We start from the raw sequence: 13,290 nt of genomic DNA, 5'->3' as shown, positions 1-13,290 counted from the left end.
GGGAATGAGTGTCTGCTACAATGTTAATGTTGTTTTTGGTGTGTTTACATAGATGAATATGGGCACTGTGCATATGCACTGTATAGTTACGATTTTATTGCCATATTAGATTGTTATGATAACATAATATCATTGCCTTCAGTGATTTCCTGAAGATAAATACCAAAAAAAAAAAAAAATAGCACAACTGGAATATCTACAGCAGTCGCCATCGTCTGATTTCATAAGAAGCAAGAGATCGTGATGACATGATGACGTGTACAGATGCTGTAGTGCTGATCCAATTCGTAAGGGTAAGTTTTGAAGCCCTTCCCCTTCATACACGTTTTTAAGGGCCAAGGGGAAGGGGTACAAAACTAGAATTGGGATTGGGCCAAAGTCTTAACTAATTACTAGTAGAACAGTGTTATATATTTTGCTTGCTTGCATTATCCCGAATGTTTGGAAGAATGCTCAAATGCACAGAAATGAGCAATTTTAACTAGTGAGACTGTGTGTGTGCTGTGTTCTCATACTAATGACGTCACACACGTTAGTTTCTGGTTTGGTTTTATAATAAACAGGGAAACACAAGATGATTAAATATGGTCTGTGTATTTTTTTTGACTTCACAGCACAGCATTGTAACTTAAGCCGAAAATGTATTTAGTCTGATAAAACTGTGCTGTTTCTTCTCAAAGTGATCACGTTTAGAAGAACAAAGTAGTGAACTGTGGCATAATAAAAGCTCTGCTGCTTTTGTGCCACGTCGCGCTTGTCTCTAATAATAATTTCATCAACACTCTCCTTTTGCTTTGACAGCTTTCAGCCTTTCTCTGCTTCATACAACCATGACAATAAGTGTTGAATAGATCATCAACATGGATTTCTGCAGGAGTCCTGTAGGATCTAAATAAAGACTATAACTCCCATGATTCCACATTCACTCATGGCATCGTCAAATATGCCTTTGTTTGTTGTGAATACACACCCTCTAGTGGCGAAAATGACAAATTATGTCTTTAAGTTGGTTCACATTGTTAGAAAATATTTATATTCAAATAAATGCAGATTTTAAAAAACCTTTTATTAAAATCTATTATTCATTAATTTTCTTTTGGATTAGTCTATATTTCAGAGGTTAACACAACAGAATGAACTGCCAAGTATACTGGCTTATATTTTATGCAGCAAATGCCTAGCCGCAACATAGTACTGGGAAACACCCATTCACACTCATGCATACACTACAGCCAATTTAGCTTATTCAAGTCACCTATAGCGCTTGTCTTTGGACTGCGGGTGAAACCGGAGCACCCATAGTAAACGCATGCAAACATGGGGAGAACTCCACACAGAAATCCCAATTGGCCCAACCGGGACTTTAACCAGCGACCTTCTTGCTGTGTCCATGTCACTATATGCATTATATGCACTATAGCCACAAAATAGAATTAGAAATATCATTTAGATGCATAAAATATGTAATATATTGACCATCAAACTAATAAAATATACAGCAAATGAGAAAGAAAGAAAAAGCAGACAATATCTCTAAAAATTATAATTACAAGAATAAAAAAAGTGCAGATTTAAATAAGCCAAATGAGTGGATTAGCCATTTCTAATAGTGTAAAATCATTTTGCTGCCAGTTAAGATGTCATTTCGGCGTCTGAGTATTTTGTTTTAATTTAACTTTTTAAAAATTTAAGCATTTAGTAAAGTTTTTAATTAAAATCTAAAAGTAATTAAAATTAGTAAACTAAATTCAAGTAATTTAGTAAAGTTTTTCAGAGTCGTTTAGATTAAAGAAAGAATTATTTTACATTTATCTCGCTCTCATGACTGTGCGCATATACAATTAACAACAGCTTTAGAAAGCAAAAAAAAAAATCCCGGATATTATGGGAGATTGAGAAACCACACGTGGACACATTTTTAGATCCCAAACAGGTGCGTCTTTGTGGGTCTGCAGAGCATGTGAGACTGTCTGTGGGAGAGTTGACAGGTCTCGTGCACACAGAACGAAACGGGTAAACGAGAGAAGATTTTCTCTTAATTGATCGCGAATGTTTGGTTATATTGGGTTGATAAAAAGAGACTGATAATAATAGTTAATAAAAAAGGGTCACTAAATATTCTTGGGCAGCTGTTAATATAGATGAGCAGCCCGCCCAGGTAAAGTCTATGGGCCATATCATACACCTTGCACAATAAGGCACAAGTGTTTGGCGCGATTAGTTGCTATTTTCAGATCAGCGCAACCCTAATTTTTACGTTTTATCACATTGTTTAAACAGCAAATTCATTTGCGCCACTTTGTGAATTCATGGGTGTTACGGTCTAAAAAGGAGGTGGGTTAAGGGCGCATAGTTGGCGCTTTGCTATTTTGAGGAACTAAAATAGGCCGCACCATTGACCAACTAAAAGTTGCTCTAAAGTCCAGCACAAAGTCCAGAGTTAGTTTTTTTTTCAGTTTATTCACAATTTGCATTTGTAGAATGTTATTATTATTAGTAGTATTATTAATTCTATACATAATTATATCATTAAAACAAGTTTAGATTTGTCCACCTGTGGCGTTTTGGAGACGTTCGCATCACCATAAAGGGGCATAAGAACAGGATGTGTGTTTGGATATAACTCCGTTTTTTGACCACACTTCGTTATTATTGTTCATTTATTGGTTTGCTGGAAATAAGAACTGAATTTAGAAATAGTTTTGAAACAAATCTTTGCGCTTAAAATTAAATATGTAGGCTAATGGATGTTTTCAGTGGAGTGTATCCAACACAGTTTCCTTATCCACGAAAGTAAAAAAGTAAAGAGAAAGTAAAGAGGCTGAATGGGGGAGGCTCGTTCTTTATCCGTGCGCTGCAGATGCTCTGTTTAACTGTTTTCTCGCTAGTGAAGTGTTCAGTTTTCCCACTTACAAAGTCCGCCATGTAAACAGCAAATGGATGACGCATCTGACTTTTAAAGGGAGTGGCAGATTCTGATTGGTTTAATGTACGTTATGCTTAAAACACACAGCTATATTACACCTGTACAATTGGTCAAATAGACTACTGTACATTTGATCAACTAAGTAGTTTTAATAGACAACAAACACATTGCAAATAAATTAAACAAGCAACCAATGTTATCTCTGTAAAAACAGTAAGCCACACGGTACACAAACACGGTTTGGCATTGACCAAAGTTTCGGCATAATAAATGAGCTGTCATTTTGACATGTTCCTATTATCAGCTTAGTTCATATAAGGCTTAAACTGACATCAAATCATGCAAATGTGGTCTCTATCATTCTGTACGTGTTTCAGATGTGAGTCACGGCAGAAACATGACATGACGTGACTCTGATCTGACTTTCTGACACTGGAGATGGAAACACCGAAACACAGAAACTCACAATTCCAGCATTCATGACCTGACCTGTGCTAGTCCTATGAGGAAATCTAATGTAATGGTGCTTTAATAGAAATATCTGTGTGTATATATATATATATATATATATATATATATATATATATATATATATATATATATATATATATATATATATATATATATATATATATATATATATATAATTAATGAACGAATGTAGAGTGGAAATGAAATGTTTTTGAAGTTAAATATATTTACGTTCAACCTACATATACACATATTTCTCTTAAAATGTATTTCAGGGTTAAATAAGTATATTCAAAACCTTATATTAAAATGTGGATGAACAAGCATTCATTATTTATTTAAGAAAATCTCCCCTCCTCTATTTATTTTTTTTATTGTATTTTTTTTTCATTAGCTGATTTAGACATCAAATAATTTTTCAACATAGATTTAAATTGTACATATTTACATTTTTCAGTAAAATAATTAAGTGAAATGTATTGAAAAAAATAAATAAAGTGTGTGTTATGTGTATACAGCATGTTCATAGAAACGTATTCATTCATTTTCTTTTCGGCTTAGTTCCTTAATAATCAGTGGTCGCCACAGCGGAATGAACCGCCAACTTATACAGCATATGTTTTACGCAGCGATAGCCCTTCCAGCTGCAACCCATCACTGGGAATTATCCATACACATACAACAAACTCCACACAGAAATGTCAACTGACCCAGCCGAGGCTCGAACCACGACCTTTGCTGTGAGGCGATTGTGCTACCCACTGCGCCACCAAAATGTTTTCAAAAATATACAAAAGAAAAGTGTTAAGAATTTCATTTACATAAATTAAAAATTTTTAAAACACACAAAAAGTAAAATTTACATAATAAATTCAATCTAAATATATTTTAGCAAACACATTTATGTACATTTTTACATATTTAAAACATTTCAAATTGAATTTTTACTATAGTTGATACATTTTTCTGGAAAATACACAAAATTATGTCAGAAATTGTAGAATATCTAAACATATTTTAGCAAATATATATACAGTTGAAGTCAGAATTATTAGCCCCCCTTTGAATTAGTTTTCCTTTATGAATGTTTCCCAAATGATGTTTAACACAGCTAGGAAATTTTCACAGTATTTCCTATAATATTTTCTCTTCTGGAGTTTTATTTGTTTTATTTCGGCTAGAATAAAAGCAGTTTTTAATTTTTGTAAAACCATTTTAATATTATAATTAGCCCCATCGATATTATAAGCCCCTTTAAAGCTATATATTTGTTTTCGATAGTCTATAGAACAAACCATCGTTATACAATAACTTGCCTAATTACCCTAACCCCCCTAGTTAACCTATTTAACCTAGTTAAGCCTTTAAGCTGTATAGAAGTGTCTTGAAAAATATCTAGTCAAATATTATTTACTGTCATCATGGTGACGATAAAAGAAATCAGTTATTAGAAATCAGTTATTAAAACTATTATGTTTAGAAATGTGTTGAAAAAAAAAATCTCTCCGTTAGGGAAAAAATAAATAGGGGGGCTAATAATTCTGACATATATATAGTGCTCTGAGTACTCCCCATTTTGAAAATTTATATTTTTATCAATTTCTCATTGAATATAGGCAATGTATTTTGGTGCATTTAAACAAAACAGATTTATTAAACAGATATTATGTTTATTAAAATTATGTTTTACTCACCAAACACTATCTATCTATCTATCTATCTATCTATCTATCTATCTATCTATCTATAGTGGGGTAAAGTATTGAACACATTTTCTCAAAAAACATTTCTACAGGTGCTGTTGACTTTTTACCAGATCATGGTACTCAAAGAAATACATATATGCAAAGAAAACAAAACTAATTAGTTTACAACTGAAGCTATGTGCAATAAAATAAAATGACAAGTTGTTTAGCAACCCTCTGCCCTTCATCATTGTAAATGAAAATTAGCTACTTCAGTCCAACATCTACATTAGCAGGATGATGAAGATGAAACCAGGGTGGACATTTCAGCAAGACAATAATCCGAGAAACAGCCGAGGAAACTCACAAATGCTTTCAGAGAAAGAAAAATCGAGCTGTAGAATGGCCCAGCCAATCACCTGACTTGAATCCAATAGAAAATACTAAATAATGATCAGATTTGATAGACGAGACCCACAGAACCATCAAGGTTTTCACACAGTTGAAGTCTAAGAAACAAAATCACACCTGAGCAATGCATGTGACTTCACTCTCCATATGAGAGGCGTCTTTAAGCAGCCATATAGAACATAGGAATGTGTTTTCTGAAAAAAATGGTGACGTGTTAAATACTTATTTTCCTCGCTGTATATATATATATATATATATATATATATATATATATATATATATATCTTTTTTCAAAATATACAAAAAAAAAGTTACAATTACATGAAAAATGTATGTAAATATATTTTAGCAAATGCATATTTTGTATATTTTGAGCAATTTAAACACTTTAATATAATGAATGTTTTCCCACATATGATCTAGGCTGTTTTCACAGTAAGGTGCAGTTTTGTGGCACACCTGATCGTATCACCTGACAGTAAGTGAGTCGTGAGCAGCAGAAGCCTCAGTGCTGACATCTCAGAAACGCTCACACAATCACACACTCCGGAGCGTGTAGACCATCTGTCTCACACTCACACACACCGCCGTGGCTTGCGGACAGTGCGACGGCTGCCATAATTAAGCTTATGGTGTTTGTCAACTTTCCCTGCGTGGAGCAGAGCATCGCACAGCGGCCGTCCACCGTGAGTCACGCTACCCAGACGGGACCGCGCCAAAAACACACTCCGCGCCAGAGAGGTCTGGGTGCTCCACACTCCCAGCATGCAGCGCGGCTGCCAGATGATTTTTAAAGCCACATTTGCACGCAACCCGCCGAGAAACACAAATACACCCACTGAAAGCTGGCATTTAAAAATACGGTGCGAAGTAGTCGAGAGTCCAACCTCCTGCTGGATGACATCCGGCATATAAAAACAATTGTTTACAGCAGAGAGAGAGACTGTAGGGGGCGTCTGAAGAGTAAAGGGACATTACTGTGTGGCTTTTTGGACATAAAAACCTCATAGATCACTAGAAATGTGTATGTAGAGTATTCACAGCTAAGATGATTTGTTTATTAATGATCCCACAACATGTTACAGCCTCTGGTTATTAAAACCAAACAGTTTTTGATTCATAGAAATCCCATTAACCGATACTGATGAACGATAATAATATTAATGAAAAGATAAAAAGGAGCTCATTGTGGACTTCAGGAAGGGACAAACAGGCTCACATGATCCCATCCACATTAATGGGATGGCCGTTGAGCCTGTCTCATCCTTCAAGTTCCTGGGGACCCACATCTCAAAGGACCTTTCCTGGACCACCAACACCTCCAGCCTGGACAGGAAGGCTGACCAGCGCCTATTTTTCTTGAGGCAACTTAAGAAGAACCAGCTTTCATCAGTTGTCTTGGTGAACTTCTAACGCTGCACAATAGTGCAAATAGCATCCTGACCAACTGCGACACAGTCTGGTATGGAAGCTGCTCTGTTGCTGAGCGTAAGGCACTGCAGCGGGTGGTGAAAACTGCTGAACACATCACAGGGACTACACTGCCAACCATATAAGACATCCAGAAGAAACACTGTCTGCGCAGAGCACGCAATATTCTTAGGGACTCCTCTCACCCTGCTCACAGACTGTTTTCTCTCCTGCCTTCTGGCAGGCGCTTCAGGTTCCCCCGGACAAAAACCAGCAGACTGAGGAACAGCTTTTTCCCCAGAGCTGTGTGGGGGATATTTTCTTGGCACACTTTGGGCCCATTAGTACCAACTGAGCATCGGGTCAACATCACAGCCTACCCGAGTATTGTTGCCATTTCATAAAATGTGAATCATCTCAAACTGGTTTCTTGAACATGACAATGAGTTCACTGTACTCAAATGGCCTCCAGAGCGCCAGATCTCAATCCAATAGAGCACCTTTGGGATGTGGTGGAATGGGGGATTCGCATCATGGATGTGCAGCCGACAAATCTGCAGCAACTGTGTGATGCTCTCATGTCAATATGCAGCAAAATCTCTGAGAAATATTTCCAGTATCTTGTTGAATCTATGTCACGAAAATGGTTTAAGGCACTTCTGAAGGCAAAAGGGGTCCAACCTGGTACTAGTAAGGTGTACCTAATAAAGTGGCCGGTGACTATCTATGGATCGGAAATGTTCTCTTTGTCAAAGTGGGTGGAGCTGCAAAGTGGTTCACACTTCAAAGTGTGTGTGTGTGTGTGTGTGTGAAACTGGAGTCTAAAAATGCTGCTCTAAAATACTTAAATGATGCAACAGGGTGATACGGATCACAAAAGGCATGCGAGTCAAAAACAAAAGAACAATGCTATGAATGACAGAAACTCTTCTTTATGGAAATTTATAGAAAAGAGTAACTGTTTTAAAAGCTAAAACTAACTCTGCATCTCTCTGCATAGTATAACTATAGCTTTTTTTAAAATTCTTCTCTCATGGTATGATTTAGGATTGGTCAGAGTTTCCGTTCGAAGTCTAGCTTTAGATGTAAAACACAACACACCAAGCCAAAAATCTTTCTTAATGCTGCCAGGTTGGTTATCTTATAATCGGAGCACTCCATTTCTGCAGTAGTAATCGTGTCAGCATGCCAACAGATCATAGACAAATTCCTTTAGTGTACTACTTTATGTCAGGTGCTATAAAGATTGCCATCTTGTCTATTCTAGATAATGCTAGCACTGTTTATAGGACATGCTGGAGCTTCTTTTTTTACCTCACCCCTGCCAAGCATTAAACGAATTCCAGAAATTCCAGTTAAAAGTCAGTATCGTTGATGTAAGAGAGAGTATGTGGTTCTTCCTGATTTGTTGGATATCTGAATATTTGTCTCCCAGCCTGCCGTACGCTTCTTCAGAATCCTTGATCCGATGAGAACTAAAAGTGGCACATTGACAAGAGCGCAAACAAAGAGAGACTGTCAAAATGTTGAGCTAGAGCAGACTAAGACACGGTTGCTGATTTGGTCCACTGGAAATGTTTATTGTCAGAATAAAGCTCGCATATATTCTGTAAACTATAGTACAAATGTATAATAGATATATTTTGGCTTGTAAAAAATGCCTTCATGTTGTAAAATAAAAAGCGTAATGTATTTACACATTTGTTTTGATGCTTAAACACTTTTCTGTCAAAAAAATAAAGGGGGGGACATACTAGCGAAGTTCATATTTGAGAAACAAATATAGGGATAATAATAAAGTTAAAGATGTGTATTTGTTATTTTGAAAACTACATTTTAATATAATATTTTGAATCAGATTACACTATCTGAGTCCAAGTCTTGTTGTCAATCCCAGCTGTAAGAGCAACAAATAATAACTTGACTTCTAGTTGATCATTTGGAAAAGTGGCAGAAAGTCGATTTTTCTGATGAATCATCTGTTGAACTGCATCCCAATCATCACAATACTGCACAAAACCTACTGGAACCCGCATGGACCCAAGATTCTCAAAGAAATCAGTCAAGTTTGGTAAAGGAAAAATCATGGTTTGGGGTAATATTCAGTATGGGGCATGTGAGAGATCTGCAGAGTGGATGGCAACATCAACAGCCTGAGGAGGTATCAAGACATTTGTGCTGCCCATTACATTACAAACCACAGGAGAGGGCAAATTCTCCAGCAGGATTGCGCTCCTTCTCATACTTCAGCCTCTACATCAAAGTTCCTGAAAGCAAAGAAGGTCAAGATGCTCCAGGATTGGCCAGCCCAGTCACCAGACATGAACATTATTGAGTATGTCTGGGGTAAGATGGAGGAGGCGTTGAAGATGAATCCAAAGAATCTTGATGAACTCTTGGAGTCCTGCAAGAACGCTTTCTTTGCCATTCCAGATGACTTTATTAATAACTGATTTGAGTCAATGCAGAGATGTGTGGATGCAGTCCTTCAAGCTCATGGGAGTCATATACAATATTCATTCTGTTTCCACTGCAGCATGACTTTATATTCTATACTGTAATTTTTTTCTGTTAAGTGACAAGTCACAAGTCAGACCTTGCTATCTTAAAGAATTAAAAATCAAGGCCTGATCATATTTTATTTTGGTAAAATAAGCGTAATCTAAAGGCCTTTACCTTTCAAGCCACCTTTTTTAAGCCACTTCTGATACTAAATGATGAACTAGAGGTCAAGTTATTATTTGTGTTCCAAGAACTTGGATTACCTGACAAAAGTCTGGTCGCCAGTGTAGTCTTTTTTTTTTTTTTTAACTAATCAATTGTTAATTTTATTAAAGAAACCGCTCACAAAGAGACTAATTTTACAAAGACACTTGATTTACATAAGGCTCGCATCAGCACAAACCATCTTTTGGTGTTAAATGACTACTGTCAGGTTTTGCTAAAGATCCACAGTGAAAAACGAGCACTGAAATGGCATGGACACAATTGGCAGCCGTGCATATGCATTCTCAGGAGCTTCCCTTTCAGACACATAATTTATGAGTAGAGTATTCAAATAAATCATGCAACATCTCTAGTTAAGGTTTCTTGTAGTTCTTGAAACGGCCCTTTTTTGTTTAATCTGGCACTTTCACGTAAATATTGAGGTCCAAAAGGTTTCACCTGTATATTGATTATTATTAGGGAAACAAACATTGTCACATTCCACAAGTCACAAGGCATTTTAGTAATTGTTGGCAGAAGATTAAGCTCATTTAGGTTATCAGATTGATGGTTAATCCACTGAGTAAGTCCCCTAGAGTTAATGATGTTGTCCTTGATTCCTATGAGTAACAATCACCAATTATTTTTTACATGCATCGCACCAGCATTCACCTATCAGATCTTTCTGAGATCACAGGTCTCAACAATCAGATGAGGAAAAAGTGGTGAAGAACATGGAGCAGTGGACCTGTTGACAGCCATGTATTCGGCAACATATAGACGAATTACCAGTTTGTAAACATTCAGGATGCGTGTGCAGCAAGGTGGCAGAAAAAGAAAAAAAAAAACGAGCGCGCCAGCATTTACAGCCACAAACATAACGAAAAGATTGTCCATTTGCCCAGAGTGTAAAAATTCCAAAGCATTTTCCCAAAATATGTGTCAAAGTAAGATTTGTCACCAAAAATCATTCCATTTGCTAAAACAGAGAAATTTGTGGCCAAATTAAGCCTCAAAATTACCCCAGAGTGGCTGAAAACATCCCCAACAGCACACTAGGGTTAAGAGTGTAAATCAGGGCTATTCAAGTGGCAGCCCACGGGCTGAACCCGGCCCCCAAGGCAATTTGTTCCAGCCCTCTAATTAGTGTAACCACGGCATCAAAAATAAATTTAGTTCAGTCAAAAAATGGCCGCTATAGTTATGAAGTGACGTGCACCTGTTCAATACAATACAGTTGAAGGCTGCGCAGAGCGCGAGTCATCTGACATTAAACAAGTGGCGTGAGCAGCTAAAAACATTTGAATCTGTTTGTAGATTTGTAAGAAAGACCTTTTGTACAATGCACTGATATCGGGGATGGAACGATTAGCCGATTTCACTTTTAACCACACTTTAATTCGTCACGGTTAATTAAAACGCAAAGGCTTCTCAACGCCGCGTTTCTGTTGCACAGAACGGAACTGCTTCAACCTAACAAAATTGCGCACACTGGATTAACATTAGCGGCACACCATTCTAATAACACCTCTTTTCTGCGGGCAAGTTTGTTTCTAATGTAAGAATATATGCCAATATACGTGCGCAATTGGAGCAACGCGCTCGCGGCTTTCCTGGTGCATGCAGTAGAAATCATGTCACGCTATAGCGGTGTGAGTTGTGCATGGCTTTCAATGCAATGTAAACAAAAGATATGTTAGACCAATTATTCTTAAAATGATTATATATGTATGAACAAAGATGATAACAACAGTTAATCTAAACACTTACCTAAAAGCTTCAAGTTACATTAGATGTATTACCGTGAAACCATGATTATTCTCCAGACTATAATCGTACAACCAAAATCTATAATTGTAGCATCCCTAATTGTTATGCAGTTCAAAACATATGAATGTGTATGAATGTAGAAGAAGCCTACTTAAGCAATGCAAAAAAAAAACGCCTGTTTTTCAATGGACTGATATTATGTAGTTTCAAAATACAATATTTTAACATTTTAATGTAGTACAAAATACAATATGGGTGTCTTAAGGAGCAAAAATACAACATATGGGCTCTTATATGCTGTTGTGTCATCACTCATGTTGCAAGTCATATCTCTCCGTCCGTTCGTTTGGGGTGCTTTTCATGAACTGGCCCCCATGACAAACTGATTGAACAGCTCTGGTGTTAATTGTTACTTAAAGTGTTGCCAAATCTTTATTAAAAGTTCTACTAAAATAGTCTGTGATGCCCTTAAAGAAGTAAATTAACACTTTATTTTGGAGTCAACTATCTGTGCAGTATGATCGGTGCAGCAGGAGTGTCTTACCCCTCCTGGTTATCCTCTTCGTCCAGGTTGGACAGTAGCTGTGATCCGGCCAGCGAGAGGTCCAGGGCGGCGAGAGGAAGGTCCCGGTAGGCGAAACTGACCAGCTGCACCGGAGCCATGCACTGGCCCTCGTCCTCCACCTGCTGGGAGATCACTTCCAGATCCGGGGCCGCCGCCACCGTCTGCTGAGGGGCCCTGCGGACACACGGGGGACACTACTCTAAGAGAGTTGATGTAAGAAGGCATTAAAATACAAATGAAAATCAAAGCTAACCACATGAGTTTGTTAGCTCGCATTGCTAGTTTTGTGGTGAACAATTCACAAGTGCATGTCAAGAATGCCGAGTTCAGACTGGATGATTTTCAAGGTAGTCGCGACACAGATGTTTTTACACTGGATGACTATCTGGGCTAGCGTTCTGTCACTGCTGTGTTTACACTTCAGGATGGATCGCGACAGAGGCTTTCACACTGCATGACTTTACAACAGGAAGAATTGCAGACAACTCTGTCTCGGTCCACAAACTACGTCTCACCCTAACACACGCGAGAAGTGACATGAAAACAACACAAGGTCACGTAGTTTATATTTTGTTATCAACTACATAATGAGAAAGAAGCCTCTAGTGGGGTAGAAAATGTACTTATTTTGCTCACAAGGCTTGTAGGGCTTGAAGGGAATTAGAAAGAGTGGAGGAACTATAACATTACCTTGTAGGCTAATCGGCTGCTAGCATAAAACTGCTTCCCTCGACAAAACCCCCATAGGATTTTCCCATAGGCTTTTCGAAAGATTGCAAATGATAAGCTCTGTTCAAACACTGTTCATTACACTTACACGTTTTGTCCAGTCGGATAATCCTCACGCAAATGTAACTTTAAGCACTTTTACGTCTTAAATGCAAACGCAAGAACTGAAAAGCTAACATTAGGCTATAAACTCCAGTGCCTTCGGGTGCTCGCCTGTGACGTCAGCACCACCCTGCAACAGACAACTTATCAAGCTTATTTTTAGAAATATGGTCCATGACAAAGATTTACTCTCTCGATTTATTATATTATAATCCACGCTATATATTATAAACAAATAAATACGCAAAAACACATCTGTTTAGACCTACCTGCCTTTTAAATAGTTTTTTACGTGGGAAATACATTTTTGTTTTGCTTTACGGTTGTTGTAAAAGTTAAACTATGTATAAATGTGCCTACATAGTATTATCATAAGACATTTAAATAAGTGTAATCGCTCGCGTGCACACAGCCCGCTTACCTTAGTAACAGACGACAGAAATGAGGCGTGAGGGACAAGTCTACATGCCTGCAAGTTCCATCATAGATAGAGAATAACATTCATTCTTTTTTTG

The 13,290-nt window shown here is 37.3% G+C and overlaps 1 protein-coding gene across 1 annotated transcript in view; it reads right to left on the bottom strand.

The window, feature by feature from the left end:
- Positions 1-13,290, bottom strand: part of tmem266 (transmembrane protein 266) — a 92,235-nt gene that overhangs the window by 50,588 nt on the left and 28,357 nt on the right. The window contains exon 3 of the mRNA XM_056451495.1: positions 11,924-12,118. Coding sequence (XP_056307470.1) covers positions 11,924-12,118 — 195 coding nt within the window. The remainder of the gene's footprint in view (positions 1-11,923; positions 12,119-13,290) is intronic.

This window comes from Danio aesculapii, chromosome 25, assembly GCF_903798145.1.
Source record: "Danio aesculapii chromosome 25, fDanAes4.1, whole genome shotgun sequence".
NCBI classification, from domain to species: domain Eukaryota; kingdom Metazoa; phylum Chordata; class Actinopteri; order Cypriniformes; family Danionidae; genus Danio; species Danio aesculapii.
This window is presented reverse-complemented; position numbering and strand designations above follow the sequence as displayed.